The sequence below is a fragment of the Artemia sp. Qi Xiang Cuo genome, chromosome 2 (genome assembly GCF_049724085.1).
Source record: "Artemia sp. Qi Xiang Cuo chromosome 2, ASM4972408v1, whole genome shotgun sequence".
NCBI lineage: Eukaryota > Metazoa > Arthropoda > Branchiopoda > Anostraca > Artemiidae > Artemia > Artemia sp. Qi Xiang Cuo.
Genome location: NC_142795.1, coordinates 77,472,254 through 77,499,755, shown reverse-complemented (window position 1 = coordinate 77,499,755; position 27,502 = coordinate 77,472,254). Strand labels below are relative to the sequence as shown.

The window sequence follows — 27,502 nt, the reverse complement described above, 5'->3', positions numbered from 1 at the left end:
ACCCACTCAAACAGACTTATTACTCCTCGATAAATGCAGAGCCCCCAAAATTTGCTATAACCTCGAAAAAAATCCCCAATGTGTCAAATATGAAGACATACATCATCCCTTAGCGGAAATCCAATATTACAAACAATTTTTATTTGACCATGAATCTGAAGAATAAAAATCCCTTGGTAGTAAATTATTCCTGAAACGTATGAAAACTTACCAAAGAAAAAGAGACGCCTATAAAAATAGTAACAAGAAAATTAAGAGAAGATTCTAAACTCAAAACTACCTATTAGTAGGTAACTGTGGAAGAAATTAACTTCGTATACATAAACTATTTTGTCATAGTGCAGATTATAATTGTTTTAGGCCCACACATAAAATAGGATACCAGTGTAATTATGTGCTGCACGCTTGCTTATTCATGTGTTCCTTACTCGAGAAATATAATGTAAAAATTAAATTGTATAGCGATTATTAGCTACGCTTTAAAGTTATATCTCAACCAGTCATAGAGGTATATCACGACCAGAATTAAGCTCGGAAGTCCTAACTTTACTTCCCAACCTATCTGATCATAAAATATTTATTCTTTTTTACGTCTACAAATCAGCTTTCTTTGGCCAATGCCACAAAATGATTACATAATAAGAAATAACCTAAGTAAAAAATTGAAAGTGCCTTTGAAAAAAAAAATGTATACATAATAATAACAAAGGAGTATACAAAAGAATTTTGCAAAAAAAATGGGTCCGATTAATGACAAATTGATTCTAGAAACGAACAATAAGATGAGGCCTATGTATTTCATCCGAATGGTCGTTGTTCACGCAGTGGCCCAAGATATTGTAAAACATGGAGTAATATTCAAGCATGAAAATTCATTGCTAGTTAGCCATGACGCATGGAAAATCTTTATGAAATTGGACCCCAAACCTTTCGAGACCTTGATTTAATAAGTAACAAGACTAGAAAAAACACATATGAACTCAAGGAATCAATATTTCTATAATTCAGATCGAACAAAGGAATACAGGCCAGTAAAATAATGCATAATAAAGATAATAAAGAGTTTCCAACTTCAGTTGTACCCAAACGAAAATCAAAATTCGTAATAGATGAACCTGATGAGAAAAGGACAGGAATTGACATGGCACTTGGAACAAGCACTGAGGAAGACATAGGGAAAAGACTGGCAGATAATATGGAATACTTAGCGAAAGACGTTGCTAACACAAAATCGATACAAAACCCTAAATTACTGACTACAGGGAAAGGAAAACCTTACGATGGAAATTACGCAATGAAAGACGAACAACCATTACCCAATCTAAATGAGAAAAGTGCCCAACAAATTTCAACTCATCAAGCCTACTTAATACTATATAAACAAAGATCACAAGCCCTATTTGAATTATTCAACACGGAAATAAAAAAATTAAAACAAAGTACCGCGAAGATTTTTGAAGCATTGTTTCAAAGAAATAAATATCGTAGGTCTACAGGCCTAATTCCCATCATCGGAGAACTCGCCTCCCACCTTTTCGGTTTAACTAACAGCCTAAGGGAAAGTGTAAGAAAGTTGAATAATGCCATGAACGTAACATTACACGTTCAGGAGATACAAGCCAGTATAGCAAATTACCAGAGAGATAAAATTGATATGATATCTAAGAGGATTTCAAAAACCAAAAACGTAATGAAGTATATAAGGAATAAAGTGGACCACGTGGCAATAGACGCAAGCTTAACAATGGTTTCACTCAATACAATTACCATGTCACTACTAAATTTGACGACAGATGTCAGCAAGTTCGAGTTGGCACTATTCGCCCTCACAGGAGGAACTTTGTCCTACGACCTAGTAGATCCTTCTAGCCTAAAAAATATGTTAGACAAAATAAAAAAGCACCTAACGTTTGGTTTACATTTGCCCGTAGAGCCAGAAGTATCAAATTTATTCCATTACTATACTAAATTAAAGGTCCACGTCACGGAAATAAACGAACAGCTATTTGTAGTAGTAACAATTCCATTGATAAATCAACAATCCGTTTACGATCTTTACAACATTTCGACCTTCCCGGCTAACATAAAGAAGACGAATTCATTTATGACTATCACGCCTGAAGCAGAGTATTTGCTTGTTAATCAAGATAGACGAAAATATGCCCTAGCCAATCCACAAGACTTAAAAGAGTGTGCACTATTCAAAAACTTAGTATGCCAACTTACGTTACCTATTTATAATGTCAAGTCTGGATCCTGTATGTTAGATATATTTTGGAAAGACACACAACAGGAAGAAACACCGAATTCATGCGAAGCCGTGATAGGAAGTACTAACCGAGAAATATTCATACACCTTAGAAATGACCTTTGGTTGTTCTCTGTTCCAAGAGAAACTGTTGCAACTTTGTCTTGTTACAATATTACGGAAAGAATAGACCCAAGTTACAAAAAAGGATTACTATTACAAAATGTGGGTACGATAACCATAAAACAAGGGTGTTGACTCGTAACTAAAGAGTCAACCGTCAGAACGCCGTTAATTACCACGAGGACAAAGGTAATAAGTCCCAAAATAACTAACTTCAAGGCAATCAACCTGTCGTACACTATTCCCAATATAGAAAAAGAGGAAATAAAAACCTCGATATGGTAAAAAATAGAAAAGAATAAAGAGACAATAAGTCTTACAAAAATAAGGGAAGCATTAGATTTCTAAATTCCCTTATTTACAAATGAAGACCAAAGATTAACGTGTGTGGATAATAGATACGGATGGTTCTCAACCAATTTTTGGTGAAACACACTATTGGCAGTATGTTTCGTATTCGCGATTTCCCTGACCATAAGAACCCTATTGACTTGTAATTACGGAAAAATCCTAAGACTAAGAAGACGAAAACCAAGAGAAGAACATGGGGAAACAGCTAAATTGGAGAGGTTAAGCTCGACAACCCCTGAGATCGTCTAAGCCATGAAATAGGGAAGACATTAAAAAACGAGTGGGTATAGAAGTCTCCACTCGTCCTTGCCATGTCTTGTTCCCTCAATGTAGTATCGTTTACGTAAAACCGTGTGGTTATGACGCTGCACATGCGTTTCTTGAACAGCACGGACGTGCGTGAACAATGCAGGTATGAGATATGCTGTAAAATTAGACCTCAAACCTAATAATGTAGGGTACATTATGTTTATTTAATAAGTATTGAATAATTATATAAGCCCTTTATCGATGTTTCCGTTTGCAAAACAAATTTGAAGACATCTCTGTTTTAGATTTTTAGATTTTCGTTGTGAGTACTAATTTTAGTGTATTTATTTAATTCTGTCTCATAGCGTAGAAATTAATGTTCCCAATTAATACGTGACTTATCTGTACGATGAGTGTTTACTTTAAAGAAGGTGTGATTCTGCCTCAATATTTTTATTACAGGAAGTGGATGGACACATTGGTTATCGAGCATTACAATGAGCCGCCCAGTACAGATACAACCTAGTAGCATCTATTTTCATCATATCTCAACCAACGAAGAGTACTCACAATAGATTCCAGGCAATTTTCATCCCAGCTTCGTCTACGAAAACAACAGTTACCTTTGATCATTGTTTCTTCGACCATGAGCCATATTACGTAACAGGTAACATTATATTTGAATATCAGTATGCAGGGCTTTATCGAACTATATAATCACATAAATGCCGAGAACCCCATCGGTCAGCAAAAGATATAAACACATAGATATCGCCTTTGATACTCATTATGGACCCCAGATTCATTTGACTGCATAGTGATGATATTTGAAGTTAAATGATATTTAACAATATTTGAAGCTAAATGATATTTAAAGACATTTGAAGATATTCGAAGTTGAAGTTAAAGACAATTTGAAGTTTAATTCTGAGAACCCCATCGATCAGTACAAGATAAACGATATTTAACGATATTTGAAATTAAATGATATTTGAAGATGTTTGAAGTTGAAGTTAAAGACAATATGTTAAAAGAGTCACTATAATTTGATGACAACCCGTTCCAAATCCAAACTTCAATTACCCCGTGATTAACCTAGGAATCACCGCAAAGGCTAATCGACGTAAGCCATGAGCTAACAATTTATAAAAGGCACAAATGAACAATTTTACGCGAGAATACATTCTCTGTGTGCCCCAAAATATCCTAAAAATGATATGCTGAAAAGAAAATAAACGCACGCCCAGTGTTCGACCCCTTAATGATAAGGCACCCTATGAACTATAAAAAAAAGGCAGGTGATAATGAATCCTGATAGCATATGCCAACACCTGTAGTGGGAATCATCATTCCCAAGTTGACAATTAGAGAAAACTTTTCGTCTGAACACAATCAGGCTCGAACTGTTCCATGAAGAAACCATAACGTAAATGCTTCAAAATATTTGCCAAGACAAAAAAAGTGAAGGACAATAATTTACAACAGAAGGATGGAGTACATTAAGGACTCGAAGGTGATGAAATAGATGTGAATTTACATATGTTACTTCCTAATAACTTTGATAGCTCAAAAATCCCAAAAGTGAAAGTGTTTTAATATTACCAGTGAATATGGTAAACCCAATATTGTTTGTTATAAATCATTAATGTAGGTACCACTAGACGTTCAAGTAGAATTAGGTGTAGTATTATCATGTCATTCATTTAACGTAGCATAGAAATAATGTAGCATGCTATATAGACAGCAAAATAAAAAAAAAAGCCTTGTAAAAATTGAAAAAAAAATATTTAGTATAGTAGCTAGCCGAGAACCATGAATAATATTAGTCCGGTAGATGAATTTTAGATAGGGATGTAGAATAAAATAAGAAAAGTAATAGAGAAAATTTTTAGCACTCCTGATTAAGCCATAATATATATATAAAATAATTATGTAGAAGAAATAGTTAATAAATGGCGAACATTTTAAAAGCCCAAAGGTGAGCAGTTACTAATGACGGGGCGTCATTAACTGATGGGAAGGGTAATATGTACCATGAGTAAAATGCGATGTATTTAAAATACCAAAATAAAGTTCCTTCTTTCTAAAGATAGTTCCGATTTCCTATAATTAAATTAAACCTATTTTAGAAAATGAAGTCCTTAATCAGGAAAGCGAAAAAGTGCAGTCATCCCCAGACAAAGAACGGCACTATCCAGGCCTTAGATTTCGCTAAGAGAGTGAGTAATAAAAAATGTGCTACGTACAATATTTCTAATGAAGTTTAAACGATAGAAACCGTGTGAACGTCTAAATTATCAAAAATAGTTAAGAAAGATTATTGGACGACTGGTTCACATTCTTGGTCCACTCGTGCCAATGGTGAGCCAGTTCTCACGGTGCAGGACTAAAGAGCTAAGTTTTATAGTGGGGTAGAAGTGCTTTTGGGGATTATTCGTAAATCAGAGTCAAAACTACTCAGACAAAATTCTAATATTCTTCCATCGTTGTCACCGTTATTTGTCATTTGAAGTGACCCATTGCTGTGCACCTAAGTATGTAAGTTCAATAAATCTATTGCCTTTTTTATCTGTGTTTATTTCATTTTATTTGTCTGCATCTAGTCTAATAATAGGTAATTAGTTCGCCTGTCTCCAAGGTAAACGCTCCCAGGGAATCGGATCTCCAGATAGCTCGAGAAAAAAAAGAGGCCACATTTATATGTCTACATATTCAATTTTCTCCCATTAATTGAGGGCGGCGCTAGCCTAGTTGACACAATCTTTAGCGCTATAAGCGGCCCTATCGGAATACCTATAAAGTGTAAGTTCACAGTTTAAGGTATAATTTTAGACTTGACGCGATCAATCTTCATTACCGCTATCAGGACGGCCAGAAAGCTTTTAATTGCTACAAATAAAATTTCTATTGCTACATCTGTAGGTAGTAAATTACTTAGTAATATGATACTTTTTAGACTGAGAGATGCAGTAGACAAAGTTTTAAGAGAAGAGCAGTGCGGTTTTAGAAAAGGTAGAGGATGTGTTGACTAAATTTTCCCTCCTAAGCTAATAATTGAGAAGTGCCTGAGTTTTCAAACACCTTTGGTCCTCAGTTTTATAGATTATAAGCAAGCGTTCGATTCCGTTGATAGAAGGGCTTTAGTAAAGGTTTTGTCCTTGTATGGTATTAATTAAAAAAAACTTTATCCACAAAATAAGTTTTTCAAAGAAAAGTAAAGAACTCCATTAAACAAAAAATGAGCAAAAATAAAATCAAATAATCTACCAAGCGGGAAACTACCATAAATCAGCATCGAAAAATAAATGAAACCCAAAACGAGCAGATATTACAATAAATAACCTACTAAAACTCGAAAAAACCAGAAATCTAGTTTAAGTTGGGCTCAAAACCCCTTTGCCTTCCTATGGCCAGAACATAATTTGCACTTTGCCGAGAAAAATATAAACGTTATTACTTTAAAACTTTGATAAATCAAATAATATTAAGATTTTGATTACTAAATATCAGTAAATGTATATTAAACAGGTCAAAGTGCCCTGGTCTAAACAACAACAACAACAACAAAATAATACATTATATCCACAACGATCTTTACTATAAAAATGTCGAGCCTTTAAATTACTTTCGACTATTAAAAAGCGCATTAGGGCTTTCGAATTCCAATCGAATGAGCCTTTTTCTAGTTTCTACGAAAAAACTTCCTATAAAGAACTTATGTGGCCCCAGGGCATAAATTACTTTTCTTACCCTAAGGGCTGTGAGGGTGGTTGTCATCCTCTAAGATCTAGTTTCCAGAACTTTCAACTACGTTAAACAAAATGGCTATCTAAAAATTTTGATTGGATGTGACTGGGAAAATGATGGGCGTGAGAGGGCCGTTAGTCTTTCTCCAATCACTTCCAACTATTAAAACATGCCCTAACCCTTTCAATTTCCAATGAAATGAGCCCATTTGAATTTTCTACGACAACGCTTTCAAAAAAAAACCTTATATACCCCAGGGGATAACTTACAACCATCGCCCTGAGGGTTGGGTGGGGGGTTGTCATGCTCACAGACCTAATTTCCAGAACGTTCTACTACGTTGAACAAAATGGCTATTTGAAAATTTTGATTGGATGTGTTTGGGGGAATGGTGGGCGTGAGAAAGGGGTTAGTTACCTTCCAATCACTTTCAACTATTAAAAAGGGCACTAGCCCTCTCAATTTCCAATTGAATGAGCCCCTGTGGAAATTTCTATGACAACTCTATCATTAGAAACCTTATATGCCCCCTGGGCATAAGTTACAACCTTTGCCCTGGGGACTCTCGGAGGTTGATCATCCTTAAATACATAATTTCCAGAACTTTCAACTACGTTGAACAAAATGGCTATCTCTAAGCTTTGATTGAATGTTTTTGGGGAAATGGAGGGCGTGAGAGGGGGGTTAATTACTCTCCACTCACTTTCGACTATTAAAAAGGGCAATTTGAATTTCCAATCAAATGAGCCCCTTTTGAAGTTTCTACAACAACGTTCTATAAAAACCTTATATGCCCCCAGGGCACAAATTACAACCCTTGCACTGAAAGCTCTGATGGGGTTTTTATCCTAAAAGACCTAATTTCCAGAACTTTTAACTACGTTGGACAAAATGGATATCTCAAAATTTTGATTGGATGTGTTTTGGGAAAATGTGGGCGTGAGAGGGGGGGGATTAGTTGCCCATTTCAATAAAAACCTTATATGCCCGCAGGGCATAACTTATAACCCTTGCCCTGAAGACTATGGGGAGAGTGTCCTGCTCAAAGGTATAATTTCCTGAACTTTAAACTTCGTGAAACAAAATGGCTATCAAGAAATTTTGATCGGATATGTTTGGGGAAATGGTGGGCATGGAAGGGGTGTTTGTTGCCTTCCAATCACTTTCGACTATTAAAAAGCGCACTAGCTATTTCAATTCCCAGTCAAATGAGTCATTTTTGAAGTTTCTACGACGACGCGTTCAATAAAAGCCTTATATGCCCCCAGGACATAACTTACAACCCTTGCCCTGGGGGCTGTGGGGAAGTGTCCTCCCCAAGAACATAATTTCTATCTGGAAATCCAAAACACTGAATAAAATCGCTATCTAAAAATTTTGATTGTATGTGTTTGGGGAAAAAGTGGGCGAGAGAGGGGGGCTAGTTGCCGTCGAAGCACTTTCGACTATTAAAAACGGCACTAGACCTTTGAATTTCAAATCGAATGAGCCCTTTTTCAAGTTTCTACGACAAAGATTTCAATAAAAACTTATATGCCCCCAGGGCATAACTTATAACCCTTGCCCTGAAGACGGTGGGAGGAATGACCTGCTCAAAGGTATAATTTCCTGAACTTTAACTACGTGGAACAAAATGGCTATCTCAAAATTTTGATCGGATATGTTTGGGGAAATGGTGGGCTTGGAAGGGGTGTTTGTTGCCTTCCAATTACTTTTGACTATTAAAAGGCGCACTAGCCATTTCAATTTCCAATCAAATGAGTCATTTTTGAAGTTTCTACGACGACGCGTTCAATAAAAGCCTTATATGCCCCCAGGACATAACTTACAACCCTTGCCCTGGGGGCTGTGGGGAAGTGTCCTCCCCAAGAACATAATTTATATCTGGAAATCCAAAACACTGAATAAAATCGCAATCTAAAAATGTTGATTGTATGTGTTTGGGGAAAAGGTGGGCGAGAGAGGGGGGCTAGTTGCCGTCGAAGCACTTTCGACTATTAAAAACGGCACTAGACCTTTGAATTTCCAATCGAAAGAGCCCTTTTTCAAGTTTATACGACAAAGATTTTAATACAAACTTATATGCCCCCAGGGCATAACTTATAACCCTTGCCCCGAAGACTGTGGGGGGATTGTCATGCTCAGTAGTATAATTTTCAGAACTTTAACTGCGTGGAACAAAACGGCTATTTCAAAATTTTGTTCAGATGTGTTTGGAGAACTGGTGGGCTTTGAATGGCTGTGAATTGCCTTCCAATTACTTTCGAATATTAAAAAGGTCACAAGCCATTTCAATTTCTAATCAGATGAGCCCTTTTTGAAGTTTCAACGACAACGCGTTCTATAAGAACTCTATATGCCCCCAGAGCATAACTTACAACCCTTGTCGTGAGGGCTGTTAGGAGGTTGTCATCCTCAAAGACCTAATTTCCAGAACTTAAAACTACGTTGAACAAAATGGCTATCTCAAAGTTTTGATTGGATGTGTTCGGGGGAATGATGAGCATGGGGGGGACTAGTTGACCTCCAATCACTTTCGACTATTAAAAAGGGTACTAGCCCTTTGAATTTCCAATCGAATGAGCCTGTTTTGAAGTTTCTACGACAACGCCTTCTATGAAAATCCTTCTATACCCCCAGGGCATAACTTAAAACCCGTGCCCTGATGGTTGTGGGGGAGTGTCCTCCTCAAAAACATATTTTCTATCTGGAAAACAACTACGCTGAACAAAATGGCTATCTCAAAATTTTGATTGGATGTGTTTGGAGGAATGATGGGCGTGGGGGGGATAGCTGCCCTCCAATCACTTTCGACTATTAAAAAGGGCAATAGCCCTTTGAATTTCCAATTGAATGAGCCTGTTTTGAAGTTTCTACGACAACGCCTTCTATAAGAACCTTATATGCCACCTGGGCATAACTTAAAACCCTTACCCTGAGGATTGTGGGGGAGTATTATTTTATATCTTGAAATCAACTATGCTGAACAAAATGGCTATCTCAAAATTTTGATTGGATGTGTTTGGGGGAATGATGGGCGTGGGGGGGCCAGTTGCCCTCCAATCACTTTTGACTATTAAAAAGGGTACTAGCCCTTTGAATTTCCAATCGAATGAGCCTGTTTTGAAGTTTCTACGACAACGCCTTCTATAAAAATCGTATATGCCCCCAGGGCATAACTTAAAACCCTTGCCCTGAGGGTTGTGGGGGAGTGTCCTCCTCAAAAATATATTTTCTATCTGGAAATCAACTACGCTAAACAAAATGGCTATCTCAAAATTTTGATTGAATGTATTTGGGGGAACGATGAGCGTAGGGGCGGGGGGGAGGGGGGCTAGTTGCCCTCCAATCACTTTCGACTATTAAATAGGGTACTAGTCCTTTGAATTTCTAATCGAATGAGCCTATTTTGAAGTTTCTACGACAACGCCTTCTATAAAAACCTTATATGCCTAGCCCTTTGAATTTCCAGTCGAAAGAGCCTTCTTAAAGTTTCTACGACAACACCTTCTATAAAAACCTTATATGCCCCCAGGGTATAACTTAAAAGCCTTGCCCTGTGGGTTGTTGGGGAGTGTCCCCCACAACCGTTGACTATTAAAAAGGGCACTAGAACTCTCAATTTCTAATCGAATGAGCCCCTCTTGAAGTTTCTACGATGACCCCGTCCATATGAAGTGCCCTTCTCTAAAGGAAAAAAATAATACATAGTACATTGTGCCAACATCGTTCTTATATGCCCTCAGGGTATAACTTAAAACCCATGCCCTGAGGGTTGTGGGGGAGTGTCCTCCTTATAAACATATTTTCTATCTTGAAATCAACTACAAAATGGCTATCTCAAAATTTTGATTGGATGTGTTTGGGGGAATGATGGGCGTGGGGGGACACTATTAAAAAGGGCACTAGCCATTCCCATTTCCAATCGAATGAGCCCTTTTCGAAGTTTCTACGACAAATTCCTCCTCAAAAACATATTTTCTATCTGGAAATCAACTACGCTGAACAAAATGGCTATCTCAAAATTTTGATTGGATGTGTTTGGGGGAATGATGGGCGTGGGGGGGACACTATTAAAAAGGGCACTAGCCACTCCCATTTCCAATCGAATGAGCCCTTTTCGAAGTTTCTACGACAAATTCCTCCTCAAAAACATATTTTCTGGCTGGAAATCAACTAGTCTGAACAAACTAGCTCTTTCAAAATTTTGATTGGATGTGTGGGGGGAAATTATTGGCTTGGGGGACTAGTTGCCCTCCAATCACGTCCGGCTATTATCAGGAGTGCTAGCCCTTTGAATTTCCAATCGAATGAGCCTGTTTTGAAGTTTCTACGACAACGCCTTCAATAAAAACCTTATATTCCCCCTGGGCATCATTTTAAACCCTTGCCTTGAGGGTTTTGGGTGAGTGTCCTCCTCAAAAGCATATTTTCTATATGGAAAGCAACTACGCTGAACAAAATGGCTATCTCAAAATTTTGATTGGATGTGTTTGGGGAAATGATGGGCGTGGGGGGGGCTAGTTGCCCTCCAATCACTTTTGGCTATTAAAAGGGTACTAGCCCTTTGAATTTCCAATCGAATGAGCCTCTTTTGAGGTTTCTACGATAGCACCTTCTATAAAAACCTTATATAGCCCCAGGGCATAACTTAAAACCCTTGCTTTGAGGGTTGTGGGGGAGTGTCCTCCTAAAACACATATTTTCTATCTGGAAATCAACTACGCTGAACAAATTGGCTATCTCAAATTGTTGATTGGAAGTGTTTGGGGGAATGATGGGCGTCGGGGGGGCTAGTTGCCCTCCAATCACTTTCAACTATTAAAAAGGCCACTAGCCACTCCAATTTCTAATCGAATGAGCCCTTTTCAAAGTTTCTACGACAACTCTGCCTATGATACCAGACAAATACATTAAAGTGATTAGTGCTATATACGAGAATAACACTGCTGCGGTTAAGGTAGGAAATGAGGTTAGCAGCTGGTTTTGTATTAAATCAGGAGTTAAGCAGGGTTGTGTTCTATCCCCCTTTATGTGGATTATTTTGATGGACTTTGTTTTAAGGAGCACAGGAAATGCAATGGGAGACCACGGAATCAAATGGGGAGGATAAAGTCTCCTGGATTTGGATTATGCTGATGATTTAAGCATCCTAGATGAAAGTGTGAGCAAAATGAATGAAGTTTTAGAGGTTTCGCTAGTTTAGGGTGCTAGAATTGGTTGAAAATTAATGTTAGGAAGACTAAGTCACTAAGGCTAGGAATAAGTGAAGATGCAACGGTGGTGTTGGATAATGAAAAGATTGATCAGGTGGGCATCTTCACTCACCTTGATAGTATTATTAGTAAAGATGGTGGGAGCAGTGAAGATGTTAAAAGTAGAATAGCCAAGGCTCAGGGTGTTTTTTCACAGTTGAAAAAGTTTGGAAGAATAGGAAGATAAGTCTGCAAACCAAGATTAGAATATTAGAAGGTACAGTGATGACAGTGGTCAAATATGGCTCTGAAGCATGGACGCTCCGAAAAGCGGATGAAGATTTGCTAGATGTTTTCCAAAGAAATTGCTTAAGGATTGTTCTGGGTACCCGGCTGACTGACCGTATTTCAAACAATAGGTTATGCGAAAAATGTGGTTCAATACCGCTCTCTAGGGCTATAATGAAAGAAAGGTTGAGGTGGCTAGGGCACGTTGTGCGGATGAAGGATGACAGATTGCCGAAGATTGTTCTTTTCGGCCAACCATCTAGGGCTAAACGGAAAGCAGGTCGTCCCCGTCTGGGGTGGAAGGACGTCATAAAGAAAAATTTAAAGGAAATGGGAACTTCGTGGGCGGGTGTAAAAAGGGAGGCTTTGAATAGATTGGGGTGGAGAAGGAGCGTTCGTAGCTGTGTTGGCCTCTGGCGGCTTGGTGCTGCGGTGAGTTGTTTGCAGTAGTAGTAGTAGTATATATCTGTGGGGAGGATATTTTTCGTTGAGTTGGCTCAGATCAGAAATTAAAAAAAATAAAAAAGTCATTTCAACTGAAACTAAGGAGCAACATTAAAACTTAAAACGAACAGAAATTACTACTTATATGATGGGGGTTGACTCTTCTGTAACACCTCGCTCTTTACTCTAAAGTTTGAAATTTGTCTTAACTCTTGTAGAACGACTTCTGAAACACTATGTTTGCTTAATTAGAACAATAAGAAGCTTTTTTCAAAAGTACTAAGAACTTTAGTATAAAGAGCGAGGTTTTGAGGAGGAGGTGACCCCCTTTATATACACAATAATTTCTGTTTGTTTGAACTTTTAATGTTGCTCCTTACTTTCAATTGAAAGAACTTGTTCTTTTATTAAATCTGAAAAAATTTGGCTGCGCTATAACGATATGAAGGTGCTGCATTATTGGTAAAGGGAGCATCTCAGTTTTGTTTTTCTGGCTCCGTCTTGGACGTTCTAACGAGTAAACCTAACTTATTCTTGAATAGAAAAGCTATAACTCTCTTGAGGGTTTCACAAGATTACTAAAAGTTTGAATTCAGAGTTTGTGCTTATTGTTGATACTCACCTACAGGGGCGTCCCGACTTTTCTGGCATTCGGTAAAGGCGGAAATTTTGCAAAATCGGCCGAAATTTAGCAAAAATCTTCATTTCTGCAGAAATTAGCCATAAATCAGGTAGCGATTCGGTAAAATTTATGAAGATCGCCCCCCTAATGAAATGAGCCTCGGGACGCTCCTGCTCACCTAGGCTATATATTATGATTGATAATTTAACCTCTAAGTTTCATATCATTTTGAAATGATATTTTGGAAATGGTTGTCAATTCCATCGAATTGCAGTATCAAATTCAACATGTCTGAAAACTAACGGGTGGGGTACAAGCCCTCTATCGACGAAACAAAAAACTCAAGAATTTTTCTGAAGGGGATAGCGACGAATCGGTTTCCATATAAAATTATTCGTCATCGTGGGTTGTTGAAGGGGATCAGTGGAATGAGGAATTTGAATTTTTATGACTTATATAAATAAAGTAGGCATATGGCCCCTTACAGTCCTTGCAGGTAAAAACGCATATTTAAATGTTAAGACTAGCAGCATTGTTATTCAAATTTATTTTAAATATCATTGATGACATAGTAAGGTAACATTGATTATTATTTATATAATATCTTAGACATTACCGTAAATATTGCCATAAAAAAGGTGTTCATCTAATTTCCTATTTTGACTCCATGAACAGGACTGTATATACTTTTTCTTGAAACAGGTGTTTTCCAAATCTGTAGTAAAATGCGGCCAAAAGGTTTATTGATGGTTTTGTTTTTAGCATTATTAATTATTGTTTTTACCAATTATTAATTTAATTGAATTTCCTATTTGCTGGAGTCTAAAGTTCAATCCTATTCCAATTGTTCACATTCTTTCGTGCTCTATCATATCTTTTCTGTCTTGTCAACACTTTTATTTTGTTCCTTCTTTTGGAAAGGATTTATCGTTGCACAGCATAATGATAGTATGATATAAATTTATTGCCCATCAAAAATGTAAGATACAACACTGATGGAGTAATAAAGAAAGAAAAGGAAAAGAAACAAACAAAGAAACAGGAAAAGAAGCGAAATATCAATACCTTTAAATATACATGTGGTTAGAACATTCTGTTGTGGCACAATGACAGTATTATTAAACAGGGGCGGAGAAGTAACAGCGCCCTGTCTAATACCCTTTTTTTACTGGAACTGAAGGAGTAAATTCGTCCGTACCAACTCAGATGGTGACCTGAACTCTGGCATTTAGCTTTTTATACGTATCACGTGTCGATTTGATGACATGAATATTAACTCCACGCTTATAAGCAGTCAACAAGATATGCGGATGTACACCCGTGTCAAAAGCTCTAGATACGTTTAACCCAGCAAAATATAATACCTCTTTATTTCCATGAGCATGTAGAAGTAAGTTAGCAATCAAATGGTGAGCACACTCCTTTCTTGAAGCCGAATCGGTTATCGGGTGTATAACACTTATCCGATATCTCGTCAAAAATAACTAAAAAACTCTGCACAAAACCGGTGACACCGTAATTGGCCTAGAAGAAGAACATTGGTCCGAGGGCTTTCCAAGTTTTGATGCTGGGATTATTACTGCAGTACTGAACAAATTAGGAACTATACCACAACACAATATCATCTGAAGGAATAAGGTCAGATGCTTAATCAGGAAAGGGGACCCACATCTTAGATGCTTTGCACAGAGGCCATCAACGCCAAGAGAAATTTTCTTTTGTAGCTTAGAAATGCACTCAGTAGCCGCAGATTGGTACTGTAGAAGTAGAGTAGAATATTTTTATTTATAACACATACAAAAATAAATGTCACAAAACAGCGCACATGCCTGGTGGCATACTTTAGCGCTGAAAATAATGCCAACGAAGATACACAGCCATTTTCTAACCAAATTTTACAACAACGAAATAGAAAACCCTAATGAACAAAATACTTTGCATATCATAACATATTTCTTCACCAGTCTTAGAAAATGTCGCTTGCTGCTACATTCTCCAACTGAGGCTGGAATTCAGTTCCAGATTTTTGGCCCAGTATGACGGATGCTGAATCCCGCTCTCGATGTCGGGCGAATTTCGCATGAAAAGTCTGAACGATGCGTAGTTGGATAATTGTGAAATTGAGAATTAGTTGGAAAAATACCGGAGAAATTTACAGGTAAATTACTATATTGAAAATCGTGATAAATACTAGAGATAGAAATTAAATGAAGTTGGTCCAAAGAAAAAATTCCTGAAGTCCATAAAGGTGTCTAACTGAAGATCTGCAATCAACATTAAAAAGAATCCTCATTGCTTTATACTGAAATATTTGGAGAGATTTGAAAACAGACAAAAAGGTAGATACCCAAACCGAAATGCAATAAAGAAAATATGGGTGGACGAAAGAATAATAAATAGATTGTAGAATAGCCTTAGGAAAGAAATGACGAAGACGATTAGCATGCCAATATTTCGGGAAGTTTTTAACTACAGTGTTCTTACATATTTATGAAACGACAAATTTTCATCTAAAATAATCCCAAGATATTTGAACTGATCCACCCGTTTTAATTCAAGACCATTCAAGAAAAGAGAGAAGCTATCTGACACTACTGATCCAGTTCGCGAAAATAACATATATTGGTATTTTTTTTTTCATTAAGAGCTAGTAAATTCCTTGAATACCAATCAGATACAGTTAGTAACGTACTCGTACTTTTGAGGCTCCGGAAAAGAACTAATAGGTCCCGGTAAGAAGCAAAAATTACTACATCATCAGCAAACATTATAATTTTACAAAGAGGCAAAACTTCTGGCAAATAATTTATAAAAAGAAGAAATAGAATAATCCCAAAGACAGGGCCATGAGGCACTCCATAATTAGTCGGAAAAGTTTCGGAACGGAGATCACGAGATTTATCTACACAATCTAGTTGTCTGCCAGAAAGGTAAGATGCAAAAAATTTCATAGCTTGTGTTGAAAACCAATAAGACTTGAGTTTAAAAAGAAGCAACGAATGATTTACGGTGTCAAACGCCTTGGCGACATCAAGAAAAATCGCCAAAATCGATTATTTGTAAGTTTTTCCAAAATTTTGCTGAAAATCGAAAGTAGAGAGAAGCCTCTATAATTTAAAGGGTCAGTTGAACTCCCAGCTTTAGGTAATGCTATAAAATTTGCTTTTTTTCAAACTTAGGAAAATGCCCATGCATAAGTAGATAGATTAAAAATATGTGCCAACAAAGGTGAAATGCTTGACGCTATTTGCTTTACGGTTTGAGCCGAAAATCGAAATTCGTCCTTAGAAAAACTCCGTTTAAGCTTCAGAATAACTTTTTCAATCTCATGAGGCTTAATCTCAGAAAAGAAAACAAATTTTCTGCATGTTGCTCATTAACTGGAACAGAAGGGGGATTCAGTTGCATATTCATAGTCGATGCAAGTCTAGAACCAATATTACTGAAATAATCTCCAAAAGCATTTAAAATTTCATTGGGCTCTGTAACATTTTCTCCATTTAAAACAAGACAACTAACACTAGTACTTTTACAACTATGAGGACGTATCTTTTCATTTATCAGTTGCCATGTTTTTCTCATATCCTATTTTTACTCCACAAATTTCTCTTTATAATATTTTCTCTTCTCATGTCTGATAATTGAATTTAGCTTATTCCTATAAACTCTGAATTCTTCAAACGAGTCAAGTGTCTGTAATTTTAAATAATTCTTTAATTTTCTATTTTTATGCTTTAACGATGTCAAAATATCTTCAGTAATCCATGGGTCAAATTTCTGCGCAAACTTCCCATGCGAAACTCGTGTTGAAGAAGCCCGATCCCGCAGTCGAATCATTTGATCAATAAAATCTGAAAACGCAGCATTTGCGTCATCTGAGCCATAAACCGAACTCCAATCATGGTCACCAATTAACTGACGTATTACCTTACAATCAATCCATGTATATCGCTTTTTTGAATTATCCATTGTTGAATCTCGATGTTGTTTATTACTATTATTTAAATTTAAAAGAACACTCACCAGAAAAAGATCCGACACATAAGACATAATTACTGATGATTTTTCAGCATCAAATAAAACAGGAGAGAAAAATATATTATCTAATAATGTAGCTGTGTTAGCTTTAACTCTTGTCGGTAGAGAAATACTTGGAAGAAAATTAGAGCACAACATCATACTTAAAAACTCCTTATTACTTCCAACATCGAGATTCAAAAGATCAAAGTTAAAATAACCCGAAATAATAACCAGCTTTTTCAACGCTTCCAGGTTTTTCAACAGCGGTTCAAAAACTTCAAAAAATCTTTTTGGGTTACCCGACGGAGATCGATAAACAGACCCGAAAATAAATGGATTACAGCCCAAAGGTACAACTTCAACAAAAATAGTCTCACATAACCCTTCATCAAATACAGACAAATCACTGAGAATATTAAAAGACCAGTCATCACGAATATAGAGCATCTGACCTCCTCTCGCATTCTGACACCTTGTACGTGAAATACACTACATCCCGGACAGATCCAACATTGTAAGGGGTGTATTAGCAGACAAAAAGTTTCGCAAACTCCAACAATGTCTATAGGGTATTCAAACTTATTACGCGCAAGCTTGTAGATTTCTTGCCTTTCCCTGGTTAGAGCCTCATTTACATAGATTCTGGAACCTTTCAAATTCTTGCGATTGCTCAGGATCTCAACTGCAGATGCCTCAGTAAAAAATGTAAGTTCAATCGGAGTTTTTATTTCCGAGGCACCTCCCAAACGCCTTGTATCCTTGACAACAGATTTATCAAGATTGAGCCCCATTTCGCTGTTAAGACAATAAAACTGATCTCATCAATTGGTTGGCTAAAGCAACCATCGAGCTCCCTTTCATATTGATTTGACAATGATGGATCAGACTCGGAAAACTCACTTTGAAAGTAGCCATACGACTGGTCACTGGTAATTTTGACAGTATTATAGGCTTCTGAATTATCACTTTTGAGTACTTTCCATACAAAATTAGGATCACTTGTGGCTTTGCTTAATAGTTCAGCTGCTGATTTAGCCTGCTGTTGCCTAAGCACTTTTGCGAAATGTTGCTTTGTTTTCAGACAAGTTTCATTTACCAAACCTTGCCATGGCATACCCCACTCCTTCCAGACACGAAACTAGAATTTCGATTTAGCACAAGAATTAACGAGGTCAGGGTTACCTGACCACCCATGCTTCTCAGTTCCAAGACGTACTCTTCGTATGGGTAAACCAGCACGCTTGGCAGCGCGTAGAGTGTGAAGGATCTCAGCACAGTATATATTCAGCAGGGTTTAAGGTTTGGAAAGTGAGGATCCGGAATCTGATTTTATATTCGGGGAACACGTGAAAAAGTCAAGAGAAGAGGCACTGCCAGAATTAAAGATATATGTGAAACCTTAAGCATTCTCGGCTGCCGTGAGCTGAGGGCACATACTACTACTATTACACTACTACCGTTGTCATCAGAAAGGTTACAGTTCACAGTTAGTTAGTGAATGAGTTTGGTTTATGATAAAATATTGTGTGACGCTGCTCAAGCCACAATAGTGGCTTACTATAACGTCATACGTTCTTACCATTTCTACGTTTGTTGATAATGTTATTTAAGAAATGTGGTAAGTGCCAGTTAAGTATGATGTAATTATTAGTTGAAAATAAAAGTCATCTCATTTCATCTTCCATCACCAGCAAGGATTACAGTAAGGTTTTGCACTTCACAATCTGACAAGAGGGAGCTTACTAGGTGGCAAGCTTGATAAAATTGTCTTTCTGATGTTGCATTACGGTAATCTGTGGGTCAAAACACTGAGACAATCAAATAATTCGGAATTTTGACTGCCGTAACATAGTCACAGTAGCGAAAGTGTTCGGGCACGAGGACACTTCTAGCAGGAATAGCAGTACCTCCGCTCAACTGACTTGTCCTGGAGTAGAAAATACTGAGTTTTTTACTCAGTATCTTTGAGTAAAAAAAATTACAAATAACTTCAACTAATTTTAAGTATTAATTCAAATTTTGTCAATTAACTTTCAAAAATTAATTTTTGTTTACTGACTATGTTACTGAAATGTACAAAGTATGGAAATATTGGAAATATTCAAGACGGAAATATACAATAGAGAAACTATCTAAAATGCACCTTATTCGGTATCAGAGTGCCCGACATTCAATACAGTAGAAGTCAATTTTATCTTTTTTTACCGGAAAAATATAAAGTATTTGCCAAAAACTTAAAATGCAATATATAACTTACTCAGGATTGAAGGACCCGACATCGAATGTGGTGAAAGTTAACTCTACTATTTCATCTTTTTTAGCTTGGAAAGTATAAAGTAGACATCCTGTATTTGAAATATGATGGTGATAAGACTTTGGATAGTCTGGACTCTGAAATACCCCGAAAGGCTTGTCAAACGTAGATAAAAATAGGATGCAGTCACAATCTAAAAAAAAAACATTCAGTAATGTTAGAAAGAAACTAAATTTAAAACTAAAACAAAATTTTCAGCACTTGAGTAGACAGGGAGTAGCTGGCCCCTGAAGCTATAGGGGTAGCTGGAAATGGTTTGCAAAATAATATCTAGCAGCATAAAAAAAGCTCAGCTTTAGACGCTTAACTTACAATTTTATCGTATTAAATCTAACTAGTAACTTGGAAATCCATGAAAAGCGAATTTGGTATAAATCAATCCCTTTTTTTAAAGATAAACTTACTGTGTTTTGTTATATGGCCTTCTTATACCAATATTAACCACAGACTTTACCTCATAAGCCTCATAAACAGAGGATGAGATGCTTTCCACGAAGTTAACATTTTATTTCTGCGGGATGGACTCCTTCTGTAAAAACCAGTATGCTTGAAGTTCACCGTCTAAGTTAATTTAATTTAATTACTTTAATTTAAAACCTATCTACAAAAAAAAGAAAATGACGAGGAAATATTGATAAACAAGGAAAAAAACAAAGAAAAAATGAAAATTTTAAACTTCCAAAATAACAACAGCAGTTAGTAGTTAGTTTCTAAGGATTTACATCTAATCACAAAGACTCATCCTTTCAACTCTCACCGAGTGAACATAAGTAGAAAGAGGCACATCAGGTCTATGTGCCTGAGGGGAGGGGAAATTTGGGTTAAGAAGGAGAAACTTTGGTTCCAGTATTAGCTCAAAGGTACCATTTTCGGCCTTGTAATTACACAGAATAACATCCTTACGTTATTATAATTTTAACAAATGCAGTATATCTACATTTCTTGTGAAATATATGTGCGAAGCCTCGATTTTAGAGTAAGTAGTTTTACAGTTCGAAACTCTTGTCCCTGGGGCTGCATGTATCCTATTGCCCGGGAGGCATACTGATTTAGTGACTGCACTGCTTATATTAAAATTACAGTTTCAAATTTTGGCCAAATGCCCTTTGCGGCAGAAGGAGTGGAAAGAATATTAAAAGACTGAACAAAGACCTTTGATCGGCCTGTCACTGTTTTGTTGACTGCCATCTTTGTTTGTATTACTTAAAAACCGAAATCTACACTCCGTGAAATTTTTGTTTTTATTCTCTCTTTAAAGCACAGTTCATATAATTATCCAGTATGATCTTTCCCTATCTCATCCACTATAAAAACTCGGACCAAGGTGCAAGTGCTCCGGAGAGCGTTTGTGCAGATAGAAACATAGGGGGAATCAGATCTTTTCACCGGTAGACAAGTCAGACTGTGATCTAATCGGAAACAAGAGGAAACCCGCTATTACGAATAATGCACTTTGTTGGAAACAATCGGAAACAGACTAACCCGCTAATGCAGAAAGAAGTGGGAGGAGCTTTTTGTTCGCACCGAGAACGAAGACCAGAAATGATCTGCGATAAGCCTACTGGATAATTATATGAACTGTGCTTTAAAGTAAGCAACGATGTAGAACACACTGACTTTCATCATACGAGAAGCAAAAAGTTGATTATTATTTTCGGAAGGCAGTGTCTTAGGCACAGTGTATTCTGTTTATATAATCACTTGAAGCCATTACTTGCTACCTGCTAAGTACTTCTAATCTTGGAAAAATGTGAGGTGTATGGGATCCGAGGTAAAGCTCCCGATCTTATATTGAGCTTCCTTAGTAACTGCTACCAGTTCATAGAGATGAATTGCTTAAAATCTGAGCTGAGCCCCAAGGCTGTACCCATAGGGGGGTTAGGGGGGTTTGAAACCCTCCCGAAATCCTTTTGACTCGTAAAACCATAACAAAAATGGATATAAACAAATTTTGTATGCGTTTTTTGGGGTTTTTTCGTGTAACCCCATCCTCCCTAAGAAAATCTTTGAGTAAAACCACCTCCGAAAAAAATCCTAGGTATGGCCTTGCTGCACTCAATCACTTGTGGTATCCCACATGGATTTGTTATTGGCCGGATTCTCTTCCTGTTGTTTATTAATGATATGCCTAATTGTATTCCTAATAGTTGTTTTAGTGTTAGTAATGTGCTAAAAGTCTCCAGAATGCAACTTTGCATTATTTGCGGATGACATAGGGGTTATCAGCCCTGGAAAGACAGAAGATTTACTCCTGACATTGATGAAAGGTAATGTAGATAGGATAAATTCTTGGTTAAGGATTAAATAAAAAAAAACAAGTTTTTTTAACTGAAAGTAAGGAGCGACATTAAAACTTAAAACAAACAGAAATTATTCCGTATATGAAAGGGGCTGTCCCCTCCTCAACGCTTCGCTCTTTACGCTAAAGTTTTTTATTGTTTTAAAAAATAAATTTGTGAGACAGAGTCAAACTTTAGCATAAAGAGCAAGGCGTTAAGGAGGGGGCAGCCCCTTCATATGCAGACTAATTTCTGTTCGTTGTAAGTTTTAATGTCGCTCCTTACTTTCAGTTAAAAAAACTTTTTTTTTTATTTAATTTTTGAACGTTTTTGAATAAATTCAGGTTTTGATCTTGGCTCACAGTACATGAATAATTAAAAAAAAATTTTCATATTAATTTACTTTTATTTGGTTGAATGGCTTTCTCGAAACTTGTTTCATTTTATTTACGAACGTTTTTATTAGTAATAAATATACGTAACTTACGAATTAACTTACGTAACGAACTTCTATATACATATATTTTTAATACGCATATTAGGGGGTCGCCCCCTAGTCAATACCTTGCTCTTTAAGCGAAATTTCGAATTTTGTTCCAATTCTTTAAAAATGACCGCTTAATCACAAAGACCGTTAATTAGAATAAATAGCTCTTATGAAAGTACTAAAAAATCTTGGGCTTAAAGAGCGATCTATTGACTAGGGGGTGAACCCAATCATATATGTAATATTTTCTGTTCGTCTGAAGTTTCGATGTTGCTGCTATTGCAGTTGAAATACTTGTTTTTTTATATTTAATCTCTGATTTCTTTTTTTAAATAATGCTGGGAAATCCGGCGTCCACTTCATAGCAATGTCCCTTCCCCCATGAAACCTTCCTTTATGGAAAGATCCTCCCAAATAACCCACGACCCCCCCCCCCCACTACCAGGAAAAATATCCCCTGAAAACGTCTGCATACTTCCAAATAACCAATACTATATGTTAACATTGGGTAAAGTTCATAACTTTCAGCTCTCCCCCCGGGAACTTGGGGGGACTAAGTCATCCTAAAAGTCATACTTATAATATTTTCGAAGATCCTGAACAAAATGGTTAGCTCGAAATTTTGACCAGGTGACTTTGGGAAAAAATGAGCGTGGGAGGGGGCCTAGTTGCCCTCCATTTTTTTTGGTTACATAAAAAGGGCACTAGAACTTTTAATTTCCATTCCAATGAGCCCTCTCACAATATTCTAGGACAACTGGGTCTATACGATCACCCCTGGGAAAAAAAAACAAAAAAAACAAACAAACAAATAAACACGCACCCGTGATCTTTCTTCTGGCAAAAAATATAAAATTCCACGTTTTTGTAGATGGGAGCTTGAAACCTCTACAGTAGTGTTCTCTGATACGCTGAATATGATGGTGTGATTTTCATTAAGGTTCTATAACTTTTAGGGGGTCTTTCCTCCTTTTTTCTCAGGCGCCTAACTTTTGATAGTTACAATTAAACTTAATGAAAGTTATATATTTAAAATCAGCATTAAAATCTGATTCTTTTGATATATCTATTTGTATCAAAATACCGTTTTCTAGAGTGGGTCGCTCCTTACTTACAGTTCGTTACCACGAACTGTTTGATAAATAATCTTAAGATTAATCTTGGTAAGTCAAATTTTGTCATTTTTTCCTGATATCCTGTTTTTTATTCTTGGATTCAAGAAATTGTAACGCATTGTGTAATTTTAAAGCGTGTTTTCATTGATTAAGTACCTGGGGGTTTACATTGATAAACTTCTATCATTCAAGTATCATGTACAGTCTGTGAGTAAAATTTTGTCTCATAACCTAGTTATAATGAGAAAACTTAAGCATTATTTCCCTATGTGTGTCCTATACCTCCTTTTTTTCCCTTGCCCATACATATATAGTATATTGTAGTCACAGGCACCGGCAGGGGGGGGGGTAGGGGCCCGGGCTCCCTTTGGAAATTTGGGACTATATAAGGAAATCAAAAGAAAAAAAAGAAGAATAGGGAAAAACCATGGAAAAAAGTGTGTTACACCATTTTTGACTGCCTGCCAATAGATTTCGACCCTACAAGAAAAGTGTAAAAGCCTAACTATTGATAACATTCAATCAAAGAATCAGCTTTTTACGGTTATCCTAAATATGTATTTGTTTATTAGTAATTGGTGCAGTTATTATTATACAAGAAAGTTCGTAAATTAAAGAAAACACAAGGAAAACAACTTAATAAGGGGCAGTTTCGGTAAGAATATGCCGGCAACTTTTGCTTGCATTGCCAGAGTACCCATGAGCTAATATATGAAGCTACTATAAACAGAAATGATTCCCCTGAACGGAATGCTGGGATTTTTAGTATTTTTTCCCTGAACGGATATGTTTTTTTGTGTTTTATTATCATTTATTTATTTTTCTATGAGTGATTGTATATATCTAGTTGTCGCCTTGAAAAAATATTTAATATTTTACAGTTATGAAGTATAAAGGTGTCAAATATATAGTTTTTGGCATTCAAAATTAAATTTAAAATATTGAATTAAAATTTTTTATTTTAGTTTCTTAATCTTAGGTTTAATGTTTTATTTTGAACAAACTACTTCGATAATGCGTTACTTTTCATAAACAATTGAGTTTAAAGACATTAAATATTTTGGTGTTTGATAACCAAGTTCGAAACTGTCGATATTTTTAAAAAATATCAGTCCAACTCTTTTGCATTGCTCAACAGAACTCAATGCTGGGAGTTTATATCTTAGTTTTTTTTTAAGTAGGCTATTACTTTGTGTAATTTTTTTTTAATTTATTACTTTTTCCAATTTTAAATACTTTTACTTTAATTGACATACATTTTTTCATTGTCTTTAGAAAAATGATTGTCTCTAAGCTTCATTAAATAAAAAAAGATTTTTTTTCAACTGAAAGTAAGGAGCAACATTAAAACTTAAAATGAGGAGATATTATTACGCATATGAGGGCCCCCCTCCTCAATACCTCGCTCTTCACGCTACAGTTTTTTGGCACTTCAAAAGAAGTTACTTATTGTTCTAATTAAACGACCCTTGTGTTTCAGGAATTGTTTTTTAAGAATTGGGACAAATCTAAACTTTAGCGTAAAGAGCGAAGTGTTGAGGAGGGGAAACCCCCATCATATACGTCATAATTTCTCTTCGTTTTAAGTTTATAATGTTGCTCCTTACTTTCAATAGAAAACAAACTTATTTTTTTATTATTTAATTTCTGATTGTTTTTTAAATATCGCCAGGATACCTGGCTCCACCTCCACGAAAAATCCCTCCCCACAAAAATATCCTCTGAGCAATTCAATCCTAGAGAGAATTTACCCTAGACACTTACCCTTAACATCTCCACGCCTAAAATTGAATAGGTAAATAAAGAGCAAGACATATCAAGAAATTTCGTATAGGAATTCAGGCAAATTCACCAACTGTAAAATTTCTCCCTTAAAAGTTCACCCCCTGGAAACTTCCCTCTCCATGAAAAATTCTCTCCGTGTAAAATCCTCCCAGCAGAAAATTCTTCCTCCCCTCCCTACCCGAAAAACGTATGCATATTCCCAATAACAAATAAAACAATGGGTAAATTTTACAAATTAAAAGCCTTTTGCCAGGGGTTGTAGGGGGTCATTTTATCCCTAAAGACATAGTTATTGGCCTTTCAACTAAACTGAAGAAAAAACTATCTCAAAATTTTGATCGGACGATTTTGGGAAAAATTTGGCGTGGGAGGGGGCTTATTTACCCTCCAATTATTTTTGTCACATAAAAAGGGGACTAGAACCTTTCATTTCCAATAGAATGAGCCCTCGCTCGACGGTCCAGGCCCACTGGGTCGATACGATCACCCCAGGGAAAAAAAAGAAAAACAAATAAAGACGCATCCGTGATCTTTCCTCGGGCAAAATTACAAAATTCCACATCTTTCAGATATGAGCTTGAAACCTCTATAGTAGAGTCCTTTGATACGCTGAATCTGATGGTATGATTTTCATGAAAATTCTATGAGTTCAAGGTTTTATTTTCCCTTTTTTTAGAAAACCAGACACATTTTCTCAGGCTCGTAGCTTTTGATGGGTAAACATAAACTTAATGAAACTTATACTATTAGAATCAGCATAATATGCCAATTCTTTTGAATATCAATTGGTATCAAAATTCATTTTTTTAGAGTTTCGGTTACTACTGAACCGGGTCACTCCGCACCTACAGTTCATTACAACGAAATGTTTGATCAAACAGTTCTTCCTAACGAACTGTAAGTAAGGAGCGACCTGGCTCAATACTAACCGAAACTCTAAAAAACGGAATTTTGATACCAATAACTGTTTGATACCACGAACTGTTTGATTTCAAATATATACAAGTTTAATCAAGTTTAGCCTTACCCATCAAAAGCTGCAAGCCTGAGAGAATTTGTCTGATTTTCGAGAAAAGGGCGAAAGTCCACGTAGAAGTCATATAATTTCAATGAAAGTCACACCATCAGACTCAGCGTGTCAAAGAACTCTACTGTAGGAGCTTCAAGCTCCTATCTGCAAAAGTTTGGAATTTTGTAATTTTTGACTGAAGAAAGATCACGGATAAGTGTTTTTTTTTTCAGGGGTGATAGAATCGACCCAGTGAGCCTTTAAGTTTGGAAGGGGGCTCATTCTAACGTAAATAATAAGTTCTAGATCCCTTTTTAAGTGACCAAAGAAATTTGAGGGAGAAGCTAGGCCCCCTCCCACGCCACTTTCTTACCAAAATCGTCCGATCAAAATTTGAGATGGCTATTTTGTTGATCATAGTTGAAAGGCCATATAACTATGTCTTTGGAGATAACATGACCCCCACAGCCGCTAGGGAAAGGTCTTTAAGTTATAAAATTTTCTCATTGTTTACGTAGCCTATGGTACTTGTTCTTGGGAAGTAAGCATAGGCTACATATTTAGGGTGGGGAGGGAAGGAAGAATTTTCTGCTGGAGGGATTTTGCACAGGGAGAATTTTTCATGGAGAGGAAAGTTTCCAGGGGATGAATTTCTCAGGGGAAATTTTATGCTGGGGAAATTTACCAGATTTCTATACGAAACTTCTTTATATGTCTTGCTTTGTCTTTACCGATTCAATTCTGCGTGTGGAGACATGTAAATTTTAGTCAGATTGAATTGTCCAGAGGATATTTCCGTGGGGAGGGGCTTTTCCGTAGAAGTAGATCCAGATGTCCTGGCGTTGTTTAAAAAACGACTAGAAATTAAATATAAAAAAAAACCAGTTTTTCCACCCGAAAGTCAGAAGCAACATTAATACTTAAAACGAACAGAAATTATCACGAATATGAGGGAGGTTTCCCCTTCCTCAACATGTCGCTCTTTGCGCTTCAGTTTAAATTTTGTCCCAATTCTTTAAAAACGACTCCTGAAACACAAGGGTCATTTAATTACAACAATAATTAATTTTTTTTTAAGTGCCGAAAAACTTTCGCGTGAAAAGTGAGGTGTTGAGGAGGGGGCAACCCCCCCCCCCATGTACGTAATAATTTTTGTTCGTTTTGAGTTTTAACGTGGCTGCTTACTTTCAGCTGAAAAAAAAACTTCTTTTTTTAAATATTAATAC

The 27,502-nt window shown here is 36.5% G+C and overlaps 1 protein-coding gene across 1 annotated transcript in view; it reads right to left on the bottom strand.

Annotated features, from left to right (window-relative positions):
• Positions 1–27,502, bottom strand: part of Sol1 (CUB domain-containing protein Sol1) — a 988,790-nt gene that overhangs the window by 700,860 nt on the left and 260,428 nt on the right. The window contains exon 3 of the mRNA XM_089107833.1: positions 19,545–19,734. Within this exon, the coding sequence (XP_088963959.1) occupies positions 19,545–19,734 (190 nt within the window). The remainder of the gene's footprint in view (positions 1–19,544; positions 19,735–27,502) is intronic.